Raw genomic sequence first — 24639 nt, 5'->3', positions numbered from 1 at the left:
CACCAGATGGGTCTAGGAATGGGTAAGCACGTTACTCGACTTATTTTAATACAAGTGAAACCTGCAAATGTACGGGGCTAGTGTAACAATTAGCAAGCAAGAGTATCATATCTCACAAAGACAAGATTGTATCAGCTTAACTACCACGAACAAATGTTAACTACTATCTAGACAATCGGAAAAAATTTGGTTTGTTCTAACACTACTGAAAGCATATAAAAAGCAAGTAAACAAATAAAAATAAGTAAACACGGAGTGAAGAGATAATATGGAGAAAATTGTATAACTCAAGGATCTGATGCACAATTCCAAGCTCTTATCCAATCAAATTGTCTTACCTTTTGGTGTCCCTAGAGTTATTAAGTCGGCCACAATTATAGATTAAACCCCCTCCCGAGGTGAGAAACCGATAGATTAGGTGCTAGGATTGAAGTCCTCTTCTAATCCTAAACCCCTAACTCCCAAAAGTACGATAAGATCAAAGACCTCACACAAAACCTCAACTCTCCCGAGTTCTATTGTATTAAGGTGTGATTTATTCTTATCTCCATATTAATTCTTTCATCTCCCGATTAATCTAATTAATCCTACACAATCAAGTGGTGATCAAGTAATTGAAAGGAAAAATCCAAGAATAATCAAATAACTACAAGAGCAAGGTAAGAACAAAATCAATTGGATAAAAACTATGAAATTAATGCATCATCACCAAGAATTCTACAAAAAGTGTTTAGCTACTCATGTTCTTCATAAAAACCATGTTTGAAACAAAAGATTCTGTGAAATACATTGAAAAAGGATTAAGATACTCATGTGAGAATGAATCTATGGAATGACAACTTCAATCTTCCGATTGGAAGTCTTCAATCTCCAATTCCCTCTTTCAAAGGTGTTCTTGGGGGGTGTGTGAGTGTTGGAGGCCGTAAGTGTAGAATGAATGAACCCTAGGCGTTTTTCCCTTTAACCCCCCATAAAAAATCGCGTTTTTGGCAAAAGAATACGCCAAAATAACGTGAATTATAAAGGGTAAAAATCACCCGGCCGGGTGATGATTTTCAACCAGCTCCTGGAATTCGAACATACCCGGCCGGGTGGATAATTCACCCTGCCGCGTGAAATTTTCTAGACAGCTCAGTGTTCGTAAAACGGTCATAACTTCTTCTATGGGACTTCCATTGAGGCATGCGAGATACCCACGCGAAGCTCTTTCCAAGACAAAGAGATTGATATGCATTAGGGGCTGATTGGACTTCAAAATCTTCAGTAAAAATCGTCTCAAACCAAGGCTACTGCACATCAACATATTTTGTACCTTTTTCTACACATTCTTAACAAAATGGTCAACATACCAGCATAATAGAGAAGTAGATATAAACACACCCAATAATAGACAAAATATGATCAAATTCATACAAAACCATCATCTAAAACCATATAAAATCCAAGTATGTCAGTACGGTATACAACCATCATACCATAAGACCTTACCGTAAATTCGGTATGCGGAAAAATCATACATTTACCGTACCAAAATTCCATATCGATACCGTACCTCATTTTCGGTACATCGTATCGAAGTTTGGTATATCGTACTTTTGCGGTATACCTGACTTTCAACATCAATGAAAATAGATAATTTGAGTTTTTAGAATATTATTTATATTTTATAATTTAAAAAATATATTAAATATATTTTATTAATAATTACTTCATTTGTTCCCTCATAGTTAAGTCATTTTTCTATTTTGGGAAGTTCTCTCATAGTTGAGTCATTTCCATATATAACAACTTTTTTGTCTTACTTGCCAGGTTCTAATGGATATGCACGGGTCTGTGCACGGGTTTCCCGGGATGTTGGGCAGCGTAGATTGTATGCATTGGGATTGGAAGAACTGTCCAACCGCTTGGAAAGGGATGTACACGACCTACTTCAAAGGCAAGAATCCCACGATGATCCTCGAAGCCGTAGCTGATTACCGGCTATAGATTTGACATGAGTATTTTGGGGTAGTCGAGTCGAACAACGACATCAACGTCCTCCAGTCGTCACCCTTTTTCAACGAGCAGTGCATGGGCGTTAGTCCGACCATCAATTTCGTTGCCAACGGAAACCAGCACGATATGAGCTACTATTTGGCGAATGAGATATACCGTAGGTGGCCCGTGTTTGTGAAGACGATCAGATGCCCAACAGATCCAAAGAAGATTTATTTTGCACAACTACAAGAGGCGGCGCGCAAGGATGTGGACATTTGGTGTTCTCCAGGCTCGATGGGCGGCAGTGAAGGGTCCAACACGGCCGTGGTATCAAAACTGCATTGCTGATGTCATGTACGCATGTATTATCATGCACAACATGATCGTCAAATATGAAGGTCCAGAACTGACTGATTGGGCCGATGATGATGCTACCGGTCCAAGTGACGGCGTGGCCACCTCCAATGTACGAATGGGGATCCCTCATGGGGACGCCGAACGGGTCGCCGCATTTGCCGATCTTCAACAACAAAAAGCTCATATTCGACTCCAGAAAGATATAATTGAAGAGTTATGGGCGCGGAAGAGTGCATGTTGATATCAATAATGTAATTTGTTTGAATCGTTGTTTTTTTAATGGTACTATGTTAATTTTTTTAATGAAATTATTATTGCACTTTCTCCGTCCGTTCTTGTGTCAAATTTTTAATTTCGTATTTTTGTATCTGTGAATTTGTTAATTTGTTTTATTGGCTAGGCTATTGGTTAGTCCTAGTGCTAGGCTATTATTGTGCAGTGGTTAGTCTGGCAGTGCAGTGGTTTTAGTCTTAGTGATGTGGCAAGATGTGTTTTTGGTTAGTCCTAGTGCTAGGCTATTGGGATGTCCGCCTTATTATGGATGCTCTAACGCGTTGGTCAGCCTCTAGTGTTGGAGTCTCTTCCCTACAAGTCAAAGCCGACTCCTAAGACCAACGGACTCAAGCCCTCTCTCTAGCACATGCATCTCTCGATCACATGAGTTGCACGGAGCTGTTGATTACACATCTATCCTAATCATGCATTTCTCAATGACAACAATTAAGCAAAAGATGTATCTATTTGGTGGCTAAGCGATTAGATAGTAAAAGCTCAATAATCAACAAAACCAACAAAATGAGATAGATAAGCATTCCACCTTAAGATCAATCCATACGATCCATCCAAAATTCACCAATTCCCTACTAGAAACGTAGCTACTCATGATCAAAGTCAAAACAAAATGAAATACAAAGAAAACAAAGCAAGACATGGATGTAAATGGAACTAAGAACTCTCTATAGGCGGAATTGATGTTGGGGAATCTTCCCCTTCAATCTCTTGAAAGTGGAAACTCCTTGCCTTCAAATCCTCTTCAATCACTTGATCTCTTGCTTAATTTGGTAGTGTGGGAGTTAGGGTTCGAAATATGAGAATTTCCTTTTATACTTGGAGTGAAAACAGGTTGAAACTGGTAAAACGGAGCGAACGGACTGATTTTTAACACAAAACGCCCGACCCGGCCGGGCGAACTTTCTGGAATCCAGGCTGGTATGCCCGTGTCGGGCGTTTTGTGTCTGAAAAATGCCTGGCCGGGCGAACTCTCTGGAATAGCCCGTTCGCTCCGTTTAGCCCGTTTTAACCTATTTTCACTCCAAAACTCCGATAAACACATTACTTCATCTAATTGGTGATTAAATGAGTGAAAACATATAATAAACACCTTAATTCAACAAACACATGGGTTAATCACCTCTAAAACCATCATAAACTATGAGTTTGTCAATTCTGAGGGCGGCTATGATGTTCTACCTACAAGACACCGGAAGGGCTTTCAAGTATTTCAGTACTTGGGTTAATATATTGATAGATGGGCGGGTGGCACCCAGTCCAGCACGGGCTCGAGCCCGAAACGGACGAAGCATACGGCGGATGGCCAATACAGTTCAAGTGGCGGCGGCGGCAACAATGGTGGCGGTGGTCGATCCGCATCCGGCGACGAGAAGGTCGCAAGCCAGTTTGCAGGAGGCGATGCAGGAGGCTCAAGCTCTGATGTGCGACGTCGTCCGATCGGGATGAAGGTCATGAAAGGGGTTAGAACTAGAGGTAGGGGACGAGGCAAACCAAGTCGACCCACTTCACAAGGGCGAATAATAATTTAATGATTCTCTTATTCGCGATCAACGGCCAACGCTGCCCGTATGACGTTGTTCCAATTCAGAGCCTATAACCATGGACGAAAAGTTTCTCATGGCTCAATTGGGACTCCCCCTAATGTCGACCAACTGTTTGTGCCATTACAACAACCTCCACAGCCACCGATAGAATAATTTTAGGATTTTAATTATGTACTACGTAATTTTTTAGTTTCTATGATTTAAATCATGTATTTTTAATTTCTAGATATGTATTTTTTAATTATGCAATTTTTAATATTTAAGATTTTAATTTGTCTTTTTTGGTATTTTTAATCAAGTATTTTAAAAGAAATATTTTTTAATTATTTATAATTTCTAATTGAAGAAATTAAATAGTGAAATCTATTAAGAGAAGAGATGATAAAGAGATAAATGGAAATATAAGTATCTTTTAATTAGGAGAGGATGTAAAAAGTGGTGTGTGATAATGAGGGGAATAATCGAAGAAATGGATAAAAGATATGATTGATAAATGATGATGGTCTAAAACGTTGCGCTATTGCAATGCGAGTCTAAATTAATTACGAGGTTGGTTTTAATAATTAATCAATATTTTCTAAGTTGAAATTAACCCTGAATACTGTATTGTCACCATCCAAAATAAATCTGTAATCATGACACTCCCAAATTTCCCAAAGAAGCATTCACATTTGACACCATATCGACTTATTTGTGTAACTATAAAACAATCATAATTTATCTTGTAAGTTAAAACGTCAACGTCTAATTAATTCATACGGCTCCACTTTAATTAAAGTTGAATTCACATTTCACACCATATCAACTTATTTGTGTAACTATAAATAATCATAATTTATCATGCAAACCAAAACGTCAACGTCTTATTAATTCACACGGCTCGAGTTTACAATAATAAAACCTTGAATCCGCCATATTTTTTTTTTTTTTTGGATTTTTCCGACTTTGGCATTGCTTTCGGACAATATATATCAGAAAATGGAGGTACTATATTAGAATAATTGTTATAATGAAATTCTAGGAAAGAACGAATGAGCTCAGCATTTGGTAAAGATTATTTTTGAGAATATTATACTCTCTTCGTTCCACAATAAGAGTCATATTTTTGCTATTTTGGTCCGTCTCATAATAAGAGTCATATTTTACTTTTACATAAGTGGTAAGTATGTCTCACATTCTACTCACTCACTTCACTTACATTCTATTATAAAACCAATATTAAAAAGTGGACATCATATTTCACTAGCTTTTACAATCCATCATTCTTTACATTTTTTAAAATTCGTGTCAACACCAAATGTGACTCCTATTATGAGACGAGGGAGTAGTAACATTAAAAGGTATATGTATTTTGTGTTTGCAAAATTTAACAATCAAAATGCAACAAATAAAACTTTTTGGAATAACGATAGGTGTTTCTTCTCTATATATGTATTAATGCAATTACTCAATTAGAATGGTAGAAGTTAGGTGCCATACAATTTCGTAGAAAGCAATGTGTTAAAATTTCCTAAACCTTTTTGAGTAAAGATAGTTTTTTTTTTCTCTGCGTAATTACTCAATTAGAACTTAGAAGGTAGGTGCTCGTCCGTTAAACTTATCGTTGAATAAGTAAAATTACAAGTAATATTAAATGTTATCCCAACTCTAATAGTGTGTAGTTTATTGGAGAATAATCCAAAAGCAAATCGTGTTAGGGTTTGCTCCTCCCTCTTATAATTTCATTAGATAGAAACCGCCTCACCCATCTAAAAGTTTTGTGGGAGTGTTCAGACAATATAAGCCCTCTGAGTGGTCTTAGGGTGTTGGTGTGGTTCTTGAGTTGTAACCATTTCCATCCATTGAGATCTTCGGTAAAAGGTTTTTATCTTTTACTGCCACAAACGTTTATTTTGCATATAGGAAGTCTGGTTGTAATAGAAGTCATCACATCTGACACATTCGCATTGATCTCGTACAGATATGTAATTGTAGTTCTATTCTTGTTTGTTCCTTGTTGTATTTGGTGTGTTGACCAAAAGAGATTTTAGTTTTTAGTGAATCTTTAGTGATTGATTCCTATTTTAAAAGGTCGTTCTAACTTAGTTATGACGGCAAAGTTTTCACCTAACTTTCGACTTCAAGAAATAAATCATGTTCACCTAATTTTTATTACAAATTTAGAGTATATCCAAATTCCAATGTATATGAAGCCAAAATGAGATCCTCCTGTAAGTCCGTAACCCATTTTATTATTATACAATCATACTAAATAATAAGTATGCATTATTATAGTATTATCCTTGGATACACGAATATGTGAATATCTTTTATTTCGTGTAAAGGTTTGAATTGAACATATTCATGCATTAGTTTATTTTGATTCATTTGAACTAATACACTAACATATCTGTTCATTTATCAGATGTAATTATCAAATTGGCATGTTAGATTTTAGTACAAACGACCGTAAAAAAAATTCAAAGGGCAAATCACAGTCAATTGGAAACTTCAGTAGTTTCCGAATAGAAATAGATATGGCTATGCTTGATTTTTAAACATCTTTTGTTTGATATAGTAATTTTTCCACTCTGACCGGTGGGTGGTCTTAATTTTATTTTGTAATTTAAGTACTATGATAAAAAATACTCCTAATTTAATAAAATAAAATCTTAGTATAACATAATACTAACAAGTCCTAACAGTATTACTCCACTTATTCCCTCATAGTTGAGTCATTTTTTCATTTCGGGAAGTTCCCTTATAGTTGAGACATTTTCATATATAGTAATTATTTTCTCCCTCTTACTTTACTTTCTCTACCTTTATTTTCTCTACTTTATTTACTTTCTACTTTATTCTCTCTACTTTTTTCTCTCTTTCACTATTTTATCTATTTATTTAAGAGTAAAGGTCAAAAGTTGTCCTAAACATATGACGATTTTATGATTTTGGTCTAAAACATTATCTTTGAAATTATTCGATCCCGCACAATTTGAAACGGGCCACATTTAATCCTTTTTGGACGGCACCGTTAAAAAGTGACGGTCAACACCAATTTAGTCAAAATAATTATTTTTAAAATATGGTAAAAATTCTAATCTAATCTAAACAATTAAAATGGTGTTGGAGGAGGAATTAGCGGAAATTGAATCGGAGAAGAAATTGAGCTCGTCGTTGGAGCTATCATTGCTAATGTCGTTGAAGCAATTGCAGGTGCATTTCACAGTGGCGGAGGACATCTCGTTGTTATCCTCATGAAATTCTAAACCATTTTATCCAAACAGACCGAGCTCGGACGAAATACGGAGGTCGTTGATGAACGGACGGTCAAACAACTGCTTAAGCTGAGACTTAAACACTGGTGGCTTCACAGCGTCGCTTGGGATCCAATCAATCAACTGAATTCTCATCAGAAAAGTTGGTTTTCCATCGCGTTGGGATCGCTATCATCTGGGCGCGGAGCCTCTTCTTCCTCGAGGGAGAGGCGCTCGTAGGCGGAGTTGTAGAAGGAGGCGGCCATGATAACAACGTGGCCGAAGGCGATGAGGGGGCCGCAACGGTGCAGCCGACAACATGGCCTTGGGACCGCAACGCGTTGGCGGAGTCTTGGGTTTGATGATAGGCGGATTTGGCTTGTTCTTCGACCCCACCGGCCGCCCCGGTGACCGCCGCGACACCGCGCCGCCTTTCTCTCCCGCCGTCGTTGTAGCTCTCGTCACGGTCGGGCTTTAGGCTTAGGGAGTTGTTGTTTTCGTCTGGGTTGGGGTGGTGGTGGTGCTGGAACGATTGGTGGTGGTGGAGCAGGAGATCTTGGGTGTGGAACGGCGGCGAATGATTTACGAGTTGCTTCAATCTCAAAAAGGATAAGCAAGGAGATGGGTCTGCCAATTTAGTTTCACTTTAATTGATCAGATTAGAATATTTACTATATTTTGAAAATAATTATTTTGACTAAACTGGGGTTGACCGTCACATTTTAACGGTGCTGTCCAAAAAGAACTAAATGTGGCCCGTTTCCAATTGTGCGAGACCGAATAATTCAAAAGATAATGTTTTAGACCAAAATCATAAAATCATCATATGTTTAGGACCACTTGTGGCGCTTACTCTTTATTTAACACACTTAACATCCATTTCTTAAACTTCGTGCCGAAAAGTTTCGCCTCAACTATGATGGAACGGAGCCACGGAGGGAGTACTAAAACAAAATTTAATATTTAAAGAAAATTGGGAATTTGATTATTATTATTATGTCATGACGTTGCAACTTTAATTAAGTCATCGTTATCTGTTGACAATGATGTTATAAATTATGATCATCCAGCTCTTCATTCATGAATATTCAAAGACAAGGAGGAGAAATATCATGCTTTCATATTTCCATATAAAGTGACGCGCACAATAATAATTTTGTCGATACTCTTTTCCATGATAGATTTTTCAGTTGATATTGATAATTTCCTTTAGTAATACACCATATAAAAAAATCAATTTACTCGTTTAATTTTAATTAACATCATTTTTGTTTGATCATCTCCCAAAATCCAAATATCTACTTCCTTCATCCCATTAAAAAGATTCATTTCTTTTATCACAAAATTTAAGAAAGATGATGTTAATAAATTAAGTGAAGAAAGAATAAAATAAGAAAGAATAAAAGAGTAAATAAATGAAAAAAAATAAAAGAGAAAACAAAGTTGAGACATAAAGAAAATAAAATAAGTTATTTTTACTAACATAATAGTGAGTAATTTAAGTGTGGCATTCAAAAAAATAATACTACTATGAATCAGTTTTAATGGGATGCAGAGAATATCTGTTTACAAACAATATTCTTAGTATTATTTATTCATTATTCTAGTTCCAATATTCGATCACCATTCACGAAAATAGGAACATATGTACATAAACAAAAAGTTCTACTCTACTAAAAGTGACAGTATTAATTTGATGTCGGGATTCCATCTCAAACAAAGAAATAAACCCAACTCTACACTGTCAAATGACTCAAACGGATGGCCATTAGAAAATTTTGTCCAAGCTTTTTTTATTAACAGAATATATACTCCACTGTATTTTTACCGGTATACTAATACTCCATGAAATAGACGCATTTTTCATTTTTGGTCTCCCATTAAAATTAGTTTTTACTCCCTTCTTCCACCATTAAATGTCTCATTTTTTCTTTTTTCGTCTGTCTGCCAATTAATGTCTCATTTCACTTTTACCAATATTTGGTAAGTGGACCCTACATTCCACTAACTTATTTCATTCACATTTTATTATAAAACCAATATATAAAAGTATGTCTCACATTCCACCAACTTTTCTACCCACTTTACTTCATAAAGTCAAATAATTTCTTAAAACTAGTGTCGGTCATATACGAGACATTTAATGGTGGACGGAGGGAGTATCTATTTATTTACGTCACTATTGATATGAGTCATGTGACTACTTTTTTAGACGAAAATAGGAGTAATTTATTTGATTTCCGTGGATTATAAGAAAATCATTGGTAGATGTATTTTGAGGGGGTGTTCGGTTGACAAGATTAAATCTCATAATTAAATATGTATCATGTTTGGTTTATAAGATTGAACCCTTAAACTTAATCCTAGATGGATAGTCTCATGATAATTAGTCATAGCCTCCCCCTCCAATTAAAATAATCTCACAACTTAATCCTAAATGGGTAGTCTTATGATATTAGTCATGACAACCCCACCTGAGTAGATAAATGGTGTTCCCAAGAGTCGTACTTATTTAGAAGTGTGATTTTTAATAAATAAAATATGATTATAAAATTAAATATACGTCATGTTAAAAAAAATTGATAGTAGTATACTTTTGTGGTACATTATAATTGTACTATAGTAATCATTTTGAATAGCTCAAATACAAAATACTGATATACTTTTGTGGTACATTAAATATAATGATTGTACTATAGTTATCATTTCAAACAGCTCAAATACAAAATACTAGTGTCTTAAATTCTTAATAAGGGGAGTCCTTTTAGAGCACTCACAACGGTGAGCAACCCACCGTCCGTCCGTCCGTGCCAGCGGTACGGAGACGGTGTCCGCCACTGCGCTCGCACCGCTGGCACGGCGCTGCTCGATGCATCGAGCACGTCCGTGCCAGCGAGCAGGCGACGTGGCAGTGTGTGATTGGCCAACGGCATATCTGTTGGAAATGTTTTTTAAAAAAAAACAAAAATAATACCAAAAAAAATATTTTTCCAATCCCAAAAAATGCCCCTTTTTTTGCCCGTTTTTCTGTATTTTTTTTATTTTTATTTTCCCCCAAAATCATCTATAAATGCACACATTCATCATCCATTTTTCACATCAAATCATCTCTCATTCATAATTTTCATACAACTTATCTACACCTTCATCTCTCACTCAAAACCTCAAATGGATTTCACCCATCTCATTGCGGAAGCGGAGCGCGAAGAATAAGAATACTACGAACAACATTGTGCCGCTTATGAAGCATATGTCGCATCGAATACCCCCGTCCCTCCTCCTCAACCAACTAGATCAACTCGCCGCTACATTCATTGTGACCGGGAGGGAGCCCACGAAAGGCTCGTTGCCGACTATTTTGCCGACCCGCCGCGGTTTCCGGCAGATTAATTTAGGCGTCGTTTTCGCATGTCAAAGCGCTTGTTTATGCGTATTGTCAACACTTTGTCCGCCCGTGTTGAATTCTTCCAGACAGGTCCAGATGCAGCCGGTCGGCAAAGTATCTCGGCGTTGCAGAAGTGTACGTGTGCCATCCGACAACTCGCTACTGGGCAAACGGCCGACCTCTTCGACGAGTATTCGCATGTCGGTGAGTCCACTGGAATCCTTTGTCTGAATTTTTTTGCGAGGGCGTTCGTACAACTTTCGGGGATGAATTCCTTCGGGCACCCACCACCAATGATTGCCAACGGTTGCTTCGTCTTCACGAATCAGTCCATGGCTTTTCCGGAATGCTTGGCAGCATTGACTGCATGCATTGGAGGTGGAAGAATTGCTCGACTGCTTGGAGGGAGCAACACTTAAGCGGCCACAAAGGCGGCGGCCCAACACTTATCCTTGAAGCGGTCGCCGACTACCGCCTATGGATTTGACATGCATATTTCGGCTTTGCCGGATCCAACAACGACTTGAACGTGCTCTATTCTTCACCCCTCTTCAATGATGTGTTGAATGGTGTAGCACCGGTGATCGACTTCACCGTCAACGGAAATACATACCACATGGGTTACTATCTCGCCGATGGTATCTACCCAAGGTGGTCGACTTTCGTGAAGACGCTCAGCAACCCGCAAGACCCGAGACGGGTTCTTTTTGCGCAGCGTCAAGAGTCCGAGCGGAAAAACGTCGAAAGGCCTTTGGGGTCCTTCAAGCCCGATTCAACACTGTGAAGACCCCGGCTCGGCTGTGGTACGTGAATAATATCGCCGACATCATGTACACGTGTATTATCTTACACAACATGATTATAGCCGACGAAGGACCGAGGGTGGCTAGCTTCTACGACGAGGATGAAGCCGGAAGCTCAACCGCGATGTCTCCCCCACGCCGAGGTGTGCATACAACGGTGGGTGAGAGGACCGAAACAAGGCACACAATGCGCGATACCTGAACCCACATTGAGCAACAAGAAGTCCTAATCAAACACATGTGGACGAAATTCGGCAACGAGTAGTGAGTTGTTTTTAATTTTACGAATTTAATTATGTAATTTTTAATTTTTAGGAGTTTAATTATGAAAAATTTAAATTTTAGGATTTTAATTATGTAATTTTTAATGTATTTTGTAATATTATTCTGGGTATGTGTAATATATTTTAATTTTGTGGAAATGTTATTATTTAAATTGAATAATGGAATGGTGGGACCCATGTGCTCGTCTTTGCGAAAGAGCACAGCTGTAGGTGTTGTGTGCTCTTGCCTAAGAGCAGGCAGAAAAAGTGGAGCCGGGCCCACAACCGTGCTCGTTGGCAAGAGCACGGTTGTGGGTGCTCTGATTTAAACAAGTACAAAGTTCTTAATATGCGTGCTCGATAGTTTCGGGTTATTATAAATGAAATGGCAGGAGTAATTATTAATAGCAATTGCAATAAATATACTCCATTACCGATTAATTTATTTATTTAAAAAAAAGTTAAATACTTTTCCACCATTAGAGCATCCATAATGGGGCGGACAACGGACGATGCGTCGACCGCGCCCTAAGCTTAGTCCGCAGACGAAGTGCGGATGATAGGGCATCGTCCGCGCCATCGTCCGCCCACTGTGGGCGACGCGGACGATGCAACGCATTTTAGTTTTTTTTTTAAATTCGAAAATTTAGTTTATATAAATACCCCATCCTCAGATTTCATTTGTAACATTTCGATTCACTTTTCAACTCTCAAATTACGCTATAAAATGGATTCTGGTGGATACTCAAGTCCTGATAGCCCGATATTTGGAAATGCTGCACGGTGGTCGGGTACACAACCTGTCGAATATCGGTCGTTCGACGACAACACGCAGTACGACCCCGACTTTAGTACGGATTCGTACGGTCTCTCTGACATGGAGCCGTCTCCAACTCGCCCTGCCGCCCCTTCCCGTCGCGCCGCCGCCGCCGCCCCTCCGCCGACGAGCCCTCGGCCGCTGCCGCCCCTGCCAGAAAGAAGCAGACCAAGCACCGCGCGTACAAGTTGCCACCTCCGGCAACGAATGAAGAGTACGCCCCCGGCCGTACGAACTACCAGCCGGATGAAACCCTAGTCTTGGCGAGGTGTTGGGTGGATATATCGGAGGACCCAATATTCACGAACAACCAAAAGCAGCTCACGTACTGGGAGCGCATCGCCGAGCGCTACAATGAGGGCCCAATATTCGCGAATAATCAATGTATTATTTGTCGTTTCTATTTAATCGTTGTGTTTTTTAATTAGTTTACATTTATATATTTGAAAACATTTAAATTAATTAACAAAACAATAGTAAAACATATAGGGCCCGCCCCACTGCCGGTGGAATAGCAGGAAGATAAAATGCTGACGTGGCGGTGCATAGAGCGGGCTTTAGGGCGCTCCGTCGGTGATCATCGTCGAAATAAATATCAAAGAATGATGACGGAAAATAGTGGTGGTGGGTTTCTTTCAAAAATAAGATGAAAAATTGATAACAGCTACGAGGATTTTTCTTTTCCAAAATTTCTGCGTTCCCACTCTCAGTCTCGTCCACTTGTAGATTCTTCTCTTACTCATTTCATCAAACAAGTCAACTTCTCTCACTCTTTTGTGAACAAAACAAAACAACACAACCATCCCTCTCCCTCACCTCACATCATCGAGGTAACTTCATCGTGCCTTACAAGTAGGCGTAGCTAATGTTTCGGCTGATTCCCACTTGGCTCAGGCTTCATATTGTTTTTGCTGTGCTTGATTTTGTAATCTACTGCTGTAATTACCGTCTACGCATTGTTCGATCAATTTGAGATTCTGCATTCGGCACTATTTTTTTAATTAATTTTTTTTTGGAGCTATTCGTTTGTCCATTTCTTGGCCTATTTTGGTTTATATAGTAAAAAATTGAAGAAGAAATTAATTGTTGTGAATTGGAGATTCAGGGTTGCTGAGGGGGAGAATTGCGTAGAGTGGAGCTGCTGCTATGGCGGAGGATGATTCGTACACTAAAGATGGGACGGTTGATTTCCGCGGTAATCCTGCAAAGAGGAGCGAGACGGGAACATGGAAAGCTTGCCCTTATATTTTAGGTGAATATTGCCACATCCTATCAATTTTTTTTCCGGTTGGTTTGTTTTTTGGTTCTTGGGTTAGGGAAGTGATAGCTAAACTCTGACAGTAGGATTTCTCGATGATGATTGTGTGTGTGTGTGTGTTTTTGAGTTTGTGTGTATGAAGTGAATTATCAACCTTGAAGGTGAGTTTCTCACAACAAGTTCGGTTTCTTGATGATAATAGTGTGTGTGTGAAGTGAATTATCAACCTCGAAGATGATTTTCTCACGATAAGTTCAGTTTCTTGATAATAATAGTGTGTTCGTGTGTGTGTTGAATGGTCCTTGAGATTGATTTAGTGACTAGAAGCTCAATTTTATGCATGATGATTGTGTGTGTTAGCTTGTGCGTGAGAAATCAACCTTGAAGATGATTTTCTTACATGTTTATTTTCTTGATGATAATAGCGTGAGTGTGTGTGGAATGATCCTTGAAAATGATTTTACAACTAGAAGCTCGGTTTTAGGGATGATGATTGTGCATGTGCATGTGTATGTTTTAGCTTGTTTGAGTGAAATGAATCTTGAAGATGATTCTCTTACCATATGTTCGTCTTGAATAGTGTGTGTGTGGAATGATCCTGGAAAATGATTTTATGACTAGAAGCTTGCTTTTATGGACGATGATTGTATGTGTGCGTGTGAAATGAACCTTGAAGATGAATTTATCACCACATGTTCAGTTATCTAGATGGTTATTGTGTGTTCATATGAGAAAATGAACCTTGAAATTGATCTTCGGACCACAAGTTATGTTTCTTGATGATGATAGTGTGTGTATGTGTGTGAAATTGACCCTTGAAAATGATTTTCTGTGTGTAAAATGTGTGAGATCAAATTATCCCTGGTTATATTGCTATGTAACCCCTATTCTACTTTCGTTGATGTATTCTGTGGTGAGATGAAATTGAACAAATTATCTATGTGTGCGTGTGTTTTCAAATGATCCCTGGCTGATTCTACGTTTAACCAATGAATTTGTGACAAAAGGCAATGAATGCTGTGAGCGGTTGGCATACTATGGGATGAGCTCCAATCTGGTGGTCTATTTCAAGAAGCACCTCAACCAACACAGCACCACTGCTTCCAACAATGTCACCAATTGGGGAGGGACGTGCTACATAACACCACTCATTGGAGCCTTTCTGGCCGATGCATATCTTGGAAGATATTACACAATTGCACTGTTTTCCATCATATATGTTATTGTAAGTTTTCATGGTTCAGTTATGCATAATTCAAGTTAGAATCAATCTCGATTTGTTTCTAAGTTGAGTTGCATACATAATGAGATGGTAATTATGTAACTTTATCACATGTTTATTAGTGAAAACCCTAACCTCAAAGTAGTCAGATCATTCTCTACACGGGTTCTGATTCCTCTGTGCTGTTCTGTTTATTAGCTATATTTAAAATTTATGTCTGAAATTTTTTCACAACATGAGAAAAAAATTTGACGAGTAATTGATCTGATTCAGGGGATGACATTGTTGACACTATCAGCATCAATCCCAGGCCTGAGACCAGCTTGCCATGGGAAAGACGATTGCCATGCAACAACCATACAATCTGTAGTATGTTTCATTGCACTCTACTTGATAGCCCTCGGGACAGGTGGGATCAAGCCATGCGTCTCCTCCTTTGGAGCGGATCAATTTGAGGACAATGACGAGGTTGAGAAGAAGCACAAAAGCTCCTTCTTCAACTGGTTCTATTTCTCGATCAATGTTGGTGCCTTGGTTGCTGCTTCTGTCCTAGTTTGGGTGCAAATGAACGTCGGCTGGAACTGGGGGTTTGGCATCCCCACAGTGGCCATGGCAATAGCTGTTGTGTTCTTCTTCTCAGGCACTCGTTTGTACCGGAATCAAAAACCAGGGGGAAGCCCCCTTACACGTATCTGCCAAGTTCTGGTAGCATCTTTCAGGAAGTATCATGTTGAGGTTCCTGCTAACGAGGAGTCATTGTATGAAACCGGTGATGCTGATTCTGCGATCAAGGGAAGCCGGAAGCTCGAGCATACCAAAGATTTTAGGTAAATTGATGATTAATCAATCTTGCTAGCCACTAAAATCATCTAGAAACTGAGTCTTTTTGATGGTGAAATGCAGATTCTTAGACAAGGCTGCAGTGCAGACGGAATCAGACATAGTAAAGGGCTTGGTGGATCCGTGGAGGCTCTGCACGGTGACACAAGTGGAGGAGCTGAAGGCCATCATACGCCTTCTTCCAGTATGGGCAACCGGGATCATCTTTTCCACGGTATATGGCCAAATGGGCACTTTGTTTGTGTTGCAAGGGTTAACAATGTATACAAAGATGGGGAATAGGGGATTTGAAATCCCGGAAGCGTCTCTGGGCATCTTTGACACTCTCAGCGTGCTTTTCTGGGTCCCCATATACGACAGGCTCATCGTTCCTGTATCCAGAAAGCTCACCGGGCACAAGAATGGGATCACTCAGCTCCAAAGAATGGGGATTGGCCTCTTCATCTCCATCTTCTCCATGCTCTCGGCTGGGATTCTCGAGGTCATCAGGCTAAGCTATGTCAGAAGGCACAACTTGTACGAGCTGGATAAAATAGACATATCGATTTTCTGGCAGGTTCCTCAGTATTTCATCATAGGGTGTGCAGAGGTGTTCTTTTTCATAGGGCAGCTTGAGTTCTTCTACGAGCAAGCGCCTGATGCTATGAGAAGCTTATGCTCTGCCCTTCAGCTCACGACCGTGGCTCTTGGTAGCTATCTGAGCACTCTGCTGGTGACTATCGTAACCAAAATCAGCACGCGCCATGGGAAGCCCGGGTGGATACCGGACAACCTCAACCACGGCCACCTCCACTACTTCTACTGGCTCCTGGCCGGGCTGAGCGTGCTCAATCTGGGCATCTTCATGTTGGTTGCCAAGTGGTACACGTACAAGAAGCCGCTTGGAACGCTTCGTTGATGGCTTGTAAGCACAGATGATGGATCTTCGTGTTGCATACTTCACTCACCAAAATGGGTTGTTGTAAGTTAGGCCTAAGGATTTCATTGTTGTGCATATAAGCTATTATCTGCAAATTGATGTAAGATGTTCATTATCAGTAACTATTGCCTGTCAAGTCCTGAATAAGCTTGTTTTTTTAACCATGACTGATTGTTTGCTTTACACACTACACCAAAATGTGAAATTGAACCGCCATCAAAATGTGCATTTTATTGTTCTAAATTAGAAAATACATAATTTTAAGAGATAAATTAAAATGAAATAATTTTAGTACTCTGTCCCGGCTAAGAGACACATTTCTTTGTCGGCACGAGATTTTAGGAGTTGTTGGTTAATGTAGTTAATTAGAGAGAAAGAGTGGGTGTAACTATTAAATGAGAGAGAAAAGAATTGTATATTTAATTGTAGAGAAAAAAAATGGCTGAGTGTATTATTAAGAGAAAAAGTTATTAAAAAATAGAAATGTGTTATTTAATTGGAGAAATTAAGAAGGAAAATATGTCCCTTAGTTGAGACGGGGGAGTTTTTTTTAAGGATGAATGTGGGCATTTTTTAAATATGCTTACTGGAATGATCTGAAGTTTACAAAATTTTACTGTATTATTTTTCCATTAATAAATAAGTATCCAAGTTCTAAACTACCACAGAAATTGGAGTTGAGAAGAATTCAGTATCGATCGCTCTAGTAGATACCTAATTTGTCGCCTCAAATCGTCATCAAATGCCTCTGAAACGATTTCAAAAGCCCGACGCAGGTAGATGATCTCACAGAACCACTCACTATTTGGCTATTTAAGCTTCTGATTTTGAATCTTTCCTGTAACCTTTGTTGTTTCATCTGTTTTTTCATAAAAATCATTCTTCAGTGCTGAACTCGGTTGCATTATGCCCTCCACCTATTCGACGAAATGCCTCACTAAGATTCTCAATAAAATGGATACTTTTGCGCTTAAAAATAGTTTAACTTACACTAACATTTTATTTATCTCTTTATTTACGAACCTCAATTTTAGTTTACAAGCATTAACCTTTTAAAAACGCCAAATTGAAACATTCACAAAGTGGTAATCCAAGATTTCTGCCCATTTTTTTTGCAGCGTCCCAAGCAGAGAAATACCTGAAAAAAATGGGGCTTGGAAAGGAAGACCATCATTTCTGGAAGCAAGTAGGCAAAGCTCTGATAAGCACTTATGCTCTGTTTGGAGCAGTGTGGTTTCTGAACGAGACGTCACCGTTTGGGTGGTGGACGCTGAAGCCGATGCCAAAGGAGGAGAAGGAGCTGGCCCACCTGTACGAGCGCCGCGAGTTCCCTTACCCGGGTGATGCAGAGGCGATGGAGGAGTTCGTTGCCAAGGGAGGGATGATCGGGACCACCATCGGCCCTAAAGGGATCATCGAAACGGATAAAGATTCGTACAATTTTCAGAAGGATTTGCAGGACAAGAAGCTGGATCAAGAGGCTATGAAGCTGTGGATGAGGATGAGGAATGAGGTTCTATCTGAGCTGCAACAGAAAGGATTTGATGTTGAATGAATGCAGCTGGGTTTGGAGCTCTTTTCTAGTTGAAATTGTGATGCTATGTTTTGCCAACTACAAATCAATAACCAACCATTTGCTGGTATGGTTGCTGGAGCCACATATATATGGCTGAAAGGTTGTAATAAGTTCAATTTTATTATCACTCGTGGACTTTTGGATTCATTGATTACAAATCTACAGTTACTAATATTTAACCATGGGTTAAAAATTATACTCCTTCCGTTCCTTGTTTATTGAGGTGTTTCTTTTCAGCATGGAGATTAAAAATAGTGTGCTAAGTGGATGGTGAATAAACTAATAGAGAATAAAGTAAGAGAGATGATTGTTTTTTGCTAAAAATTTAAATGACTCAATTAACTTGAAACTTCCTAAAATAGTAAAATGACTCAATTAATATGTGTTGTATGTGTGATTGATCGTCGAGTTACTGAGCTTGATTGAGCTCACGAGCTGGAAATGGAATGAAGAAGCCGTCGAAGTTCAGCAGCCGTCGGATCTCTTTAGGATTAGTTAGTTCTAATCTTGGCCGTTGATTGTACTAGCCGTTAGATTCAATATAAAGGTTGTTAGTTAGATAGTTTTCATTCATTCTTTCTCATTTGTGATATACAGCTCGATTCAAGAGTAGGGCTGGCAAATCGTGCGGATTGGGTCGTTATCGGGTCAACCTGATAATGACCCAACCCAATAAGGCATAACCTGAACCCGACCTGTTAAGGAAACTGTAAATCCGAACACGAACCCGACCTGCTACCTTCAAATCCGAACACGACCCACACCTGACACGAACCCGTTATCGACACGATATAATATGGGTTGACACGACACGATAACAACCCGAACCTGATATTACACGATTAAAACCTAATATTACACTATTAAACCTTAATTTTTAACCTAATTTACACAATTAAAATTCATTTTATACTATTTAAACCTAATTTATAAGAAATTAAAACATTAAAGTAATACATATTTTTTAAAATAATAATAAAAATAATAATATTATTTCTTAATGGGTTACCCGTATCCGACCCGCATCCGACCCGAACCCAACCCGAAATTATCGGGTTCTTAATGGGTCAACCCGATAAGGACACGGATCCAATAAGACTTGACCCAAACCCAATAATTTTGTGCGGATTCGTGTCGAATTATCGTGTCGTGTCGAAAATTGCCAACCCTATTCAAGAGTGATTCAATAAGATTTCCATTTTTCTCTCAAATCAAAGTTCTTCAATTCTTAGTTTCAAAATCAGTTTCATAACAAATTGGCGCCGTCTGTGGGAATCGAGGCGACGAGCGATTTCTTCCACCGATTGCAGTTTCCCAAAATTCTGAGCTCAAGATTGAAATAGTTTTTTTTTGTTTCTTGCGATTTCTTGATGATGGCAGCGCGTCTGGAGGCCGAGAAGTTCACAGGCAGCAACGATTTCAGACTATGGAGGATGAAGATGAAGGCGATGTTGACGCAGCAAGGGCTCGCATCAGCTCTGGATCCGAAGCCGAAGGATCAGAAAGAAAAGGGGGTTCTCAATGAAAAGGCTATGTTGAATCAAGCTGAGATCGAGGCCAAGGCACATAGCACGATCGTATTGTGCCTCGCCGACAAGGTTTTGCGGGAGGTGGCAAAGGAAACGACCGCTGCGGGTATTCTGACCAGGTTAGAGGTTCTCTATCTTACGAAATCGTTGGCGAATCGTTTATATATGAAGAAACGTTTATATATGAAGCAAAGACTGTACTCCTATAAGTTCTTGGAGGGTAAAGGAGTGTTAGAGCAGTTGGAGGATTTTGGTAGAGCTATTGATGATCTTGAGAAGATTGATGCTAAAATTGGGGATGAGGATAAAGCGATCCTACTACTAAATGCTCTTCGTAGATCCTTTGATCAACTTCGTGATGCTATTTTGTATGGGAGGGACAGAGCTATTACATTTGCGGAGGTCCAAAACGCAATTCGAGCTAAAGAACTCTATAATAGTGGGTTGGGAATTGGTTCTGGTTCCAGCTCTGCTATGGCAGAGAGCCTGAATGTGAGGCATCACAAATTCAAGAAACCTTTCAAGAAGGATCAGGATATGTCTAAGGCTGGTCAAGCTGATAAAAGGGAAACTCGGTCTTGTTATTGGTGCAAGAAACCTGGCCACTTGAAGAAGGATTGCCATGCTTGGAAAAGGAAGCAAGCACGGGCTGGGGAGAAAATGGATAATGCAACTGATTGAGTGGAAGATAGTGAGGAGAATCAAATTTTGACTGTGGCAGATAGTGGTATAGGTGGATCTTGGATAATGGAGTCGGGCTGCAGTTTTCACATGAGCTCTAATCTGATGCGGTTTGAGGAGCTGGTGGAGCACTCAGGCACAATCATTCTTGGAAACAACCAGGTGTGCTATGTGAAAGGAATTGGCACCATAAGGCAGAAGATGCAGGATGGCTGTATTAGAGTCTTGACAGAGGTAAGATATATACCTCAAGTTAAGATAAATCTGATTTCTCTTGGCCTTCTTGAAAGAAAGGGCTGTGTATTCTCTTCTGCTGGAGGGAAGATGGTGGTGTCTAAAAACAGCAAGATAGTGATGCAGGCAGAGAGAATGGCTAGCCTATATTACCTGCTAGCTGCTAGCTGAGGTCCAGGTGCCACTCAAGGCAGAAATCAACTCAGTGTATGAGGGCTTGGAGTTATGGCATAAAAGATTGGGCCATCCAGCTAAGAGAAGTATCAGAGAATTAGTGAAATCTGGGGTCATGAAGGGTCAGCTGGAGGTGGAACATCTCAGATGTGAGGAGTGTATGCTTGGGAAATCTAAAAAGCTCACCTATCCAAGGGCAAGCACACATCATCCAAGCCGTTGGACTATGCCTACTCTGATTTGTGGGGACCTGCCCAGGTTAATTCTATAGGTGGTGGCAGATACTATATGAGTATCATAGATGATTACTCAAGAAAGATCTGGATTTATATACTGAAGGAGAAGTCACAAGCATTCAGTAAATTCAGACACTGGTGCACTGAAATTGAGCTTGAGAAAGGGGCAGTGCTGAAGTGTCTGCTCACTGATAATGGCTTGGAGTATCTGTCAAGGGAGTTTGATGAGTTTTGTAGGAGCAAAGGGATAAAAAGGCACAGAACAGTCCCACTCAACCCTCAGCAAAATGGTGTGGCAGAGAGTGCCAATAGAACTTTCATTGAAAGGGTGAGGTGCATGCTTCTGTCAGCGGGCATGGGAATGAAGTTCTGGGCAGAGGCTGCCTCTACAGCTGTGAAAATGATGAATAAATGTCCATCTTCAAGCATCAATGGTGATACACCAGATTTTAGGTGGTATGGAGCTCATGGAGATTACTCTGGACTGAGAGTTTTTGGCTGCAAAGCTTTTGCTCACATCAAGCAAGGGAAATTGGAAGCAAGAGCTCAGAGATGTGTGATGCTTGGGTATCAGTTTGGGGTAAAGGGTTACAGGTTCTGGTGTATAGAACCTGGGAATTCCAAGATTGTGATCTCCAGAGATGTGGTTTTCTGGGAGGAGCAGATGCGAAGAGTCTTCAAAGATTGATCAGACTAATAAGATTGTTGAGTTTGAGATGGAGACTAAGGGTGTGGGGGCTGATGATGCTGATCCTGTTTCTGCTCAGAGTTCAGAAAGTACCAACACAGATCAGTAGGTTGAAGAACCAGAGAATCTAGAAAACTATCAGCTTGCTAGAGATAGAGTAAGAAGGCAAAATGTCAAACCACCTTCAAGATATGCAGATGCTGAGATGTTGTTTTATGCTCTGTGTGTGGCTGAGGAGGTGGAGTATTCTGAGCCAGCCAACTACAGAGAAGCTATTGAGAGCAAGGAAGCAGACAGATGGATGCTTGCTATGATAGAGGAGATAGAGTCTCTCCTTAAAAATGGAACTTGGATACTGGTTGAGAAGGTCCCAGGCAGAAAGATTGTGAGTTGTAGATGGATCTTTAAGAAGAAAATAGAGTCAGTTGATAGAGATCATATCAGATTCAAAGCAAGGTTAGTTGCTAGAGGATTTACTCAAGAGCATGGGGTAGATTTCAATGAAGTATTCAGTCCCGTTGTGAAACACACTTCCATAAGGATACTGCTTGCTGTGGTTGCCAAAAGGGATTGGGAGTTAGAGCAACTAGATGTTAAAACGACCTTCCTACATGGTGAGCTGGAGGAAACTATATATATGACACAACCCGAGGGGTTTGTCAATCCAGGAAAAGAAGGAAAGGTTTGTTTACTCAAAAGAAGTCTTTATGGGCTGAAGTAAGCAAGTAGACAGTGGCATAAGCGTTTTGATGATCATGTGCTGAGTTGTGGTTTTGTGAAGTCACTCTATGATGAGTGTGTGTATATCAAGAGGAGAGATGGTGTTTCTGTTGCCTATCTCTTGTTATATGTGGACGATATGCTGCTGGCAGGATCTTGCAAAGATGAAATCAAATCAGTAAAAGATGACTTGAAGGCTGCTTTTGAGATGAAAGATCTTGGCCCAGCCAAGAGGATTCTGGGCATGAACTTGATCAGAGACAGAAGAAGGAAGTTGATATGGCTCTCACAACATGATTATGTATCAAGATTGCTACAGAGGCTCAACATGAGCAATGTTAAGGAAGCAGCAACTCTACTAGCCCAGCACTTTAAGCTATCTAAAGATCAGAGGCCTAAAACAGAAGCTGAAGCTGCAGAAATGCAAAAATTACCATATGCTAACATCATTGGAGGAATAATGTATGCTATGATCTCAACGAGGCAGGATGTGGCCCAAGCTGTAAGTGTGACCAGCAGATACATGTCCAATCATGGAAGGGAGCATTGGTGTGCATTGAAATGGCTGATGAGATACTTGAAGGGAGCTGGGGACTTTAGCATTCTGTTCAGAGGAGATGATGAATATAAGGGAGATGTTATAGTTGGCTTTTGTGACTCTGACTTTGCAGGGAATCTTGATAATAGAAGGTCACAATCCGGGTACATCTTCACTATGTTTGGAGCAGCTATTAGCTGGAAATCAAGTCTCCAAAGTGTAGTAGCTTTGTCGACTACTGAAGCTGAATTCATGGCGCTGACTGCAGCGGTGAAGGAAAGCTACTGGATAAAGGGGATTGCTGGAGATTTTGGTTGTGAAGTGGATGCTATCTCAGTCAGCTGTGATAATAACAGCGCGATTTGCTTGGCAAAAAACAAGGTATATCATGAAAGGAGTAAACATATAGATGTCTGTTTACACTTCATCAGAGAAGGGATAGAGAAAGGAAATGTGAGGGTGTTCAAGGTGCACACGGATGACAATCCCGCCGATATGTTAACAAAGCCTCTACCGAGAGAAAAGTTTGATCTATGCAAGAAGTTGGTGAGTGTTTGCAGGCTGAAGTCTGAGTAAGCTTTGATCAATCAAGGTGGAGGATTGTTGTATGTGTGATTGATCGTCGAGTTACTGAGCTTGATTGAGCTCACGAGCTGGAAATGGAATGAAGAAGCCGTCGAGGTTCAGCAGTCGTCGGATCTCTTTAGGATTAGTTAGTTCTAATCTTGGCCGTTGATTGTACTAGCCGTTATATTCAATATAAAGGATGTTAGTTAGTTAGTTAGTTTTCATTCATTCTTTTTCATTTGTGATATACAGCTCGATTCAAGAGTGATTCAATAAGATTTCCATTTTTCTCTCAAATCAAAGTTCTTCAATTCTTAGTTTCAGAATCAGTTTCATAACAATATGGAACGTAAGGAGTACTCCCTTCCGTAAAATTAGACTACTTTTGTTATTTTTGTCTATCCCAAAAAATAAACACTTGTATTTTTTAAAATTTTCTTCTCGTGAGTCTTATTCTTCACTAATAATATTTCAATCACGTCTTTAGTTGTCTCTTAATTTACCAAGTAACTCGTGTCATTTCAAAATGTGCTATTTTTATAGAATGGAGGGGGTACTATTTCGCTAAAAATCTATACGCTTGTGATTATCTTCTCAAAATTTATCAGTGTCTCATCTTGTCTTGAACTCAAAAATAAATAAATTCAACAAAAGATAATATGATACTACTAAAGTATTTATTATTATGTGTTGTGGTTTAAACGCAAATCATAATAACATTGTTTAGGGTTGCATACAACATGAATCAATAATATTATTGTTATTAATTATATATATTTTGCCT

The 24639-nt window shown here is 39.5% G+C and overlaps 2 protein-coding genes across 4 annotated transcripts; both read left to right on the top strand.

The window, feature by feature from the left end:
* Positions 1 to 13307: 13307 nt before the first annotated feature.
* LOC121762709 (protein NRT1/ PTR FAMILY 8.1-like) lies at positions 13308 to 17076 on the top strand. Of its 3 annotated transcripts, none has more exons than XM_042158670.1 (5): positions 13308 to 13503; positions 13779 to 13925; positions 14939 to 15156; positions 15427 to 15980; positions 16057 to 17076. In XM_042158670.1, the coding sequence occupies exons 2-5, from the start codon at positions 13820 to 13822 to the stop codon at positions 16889 to 16891; spliced, it is 1713 nt and encodes a 570-aa protein (XP_042014604.1). In that variant the 5' UTR covers positions 13308 to 13503; positions 13779 to 13819; the 3' UTR covers positions 16892 to 17076. The 3 variants fall into 3 exon arrangements, with proteins under 3 accessions (XP_042014604.1, XP_042014605.1, XP_042014606.1); XM_042158671.1 differs by having other exon boundaries at positions 13308 to 13598; XM_042158672.1 differs by having other exon boundaries at positions 13503 to 13611.
* A 347-nt stretch (positions 17077 to 17423) lies between these two features.
* LOC121761092 lies at positions 17424 to 18689 on the top strand. Its single transcript, XM_042156683.1, has 2 exons — positions 17424 to 17688; positions 18031 to 18689. Exons 1-2 carry the CDS (start codon positions 17655 to 17657, stop codon positions 18465 to 18467), a joined length of 471 nt encoding a protein of 156 aa, XP_042012617.1. The 5' UTR covers positions 17424 to 17654; the 3' UTR covers positions 18468 to 18689.
* The last annotated feature ends 5950 nt before the right edge of the window (positions 18690 to 24639 follow it).

The sequence above is a fragment of the Salvia splendens genome, chromosome 13, assembly GCF_004379255.2.
Source record: "Salvia splendens isolate huo1 chromosome 13, SspV2, whole genome shotgun sequence".
Classification (NCBI taxonomy): Eukaryota; Viridiplantae; Streptophyta; class Magnoliopsida; order Lamiales; family Lamiaceae; genus Salvia; species Salvia splendens.
The sequence above is the reverse complement of the archived record's forward strand: the minus strand, read 5'-3'. Positions and strand labels throughout refer to the sequence as shown.

What these genes read in the sequence shown, in the direction of transcription:
- LOC121762709 (XM_042158670.1), top strand. Translation starts at nt 13,820, where the DNA reads ATGGCGGAGGATGATTCGTACACTAAAGATGGGACGGTTGATTTCCGC. An exon ending in TTTCCATCATATATGTTATT is followed by an intron (nt 15,157 to 15,426) that starts GTAAGTTTTCAT and finishes GATCTGATTCAG; the next exon opens with GGGATGACATTGTTGACACT. An exon ending in GAGCATACCAAAGATTTTAG is followed by an intron (nt 15,981 to 16,056) that starts GTAAATTGATGA and finishes GGTGAAATGCAG; the next exon opens with ATTCTTAGACAAGGCTGCAG.
- LOC121761092 (XM_042156683.1), top strand. Translation starts at nt 17,655, where the DNA reads ATGCCTCTGAAACGATTTCAAAAGCCCGACGCAG. An exon ending in ATTTCAAAAGCCCGACGCAG is followed by an intron (nt 17,689 to 18,030) that starts GTAGATGATCTC and finishes TTTTTTTTGCAG; the next exon opens with CGTCCCAAGCAGAGAAATAC.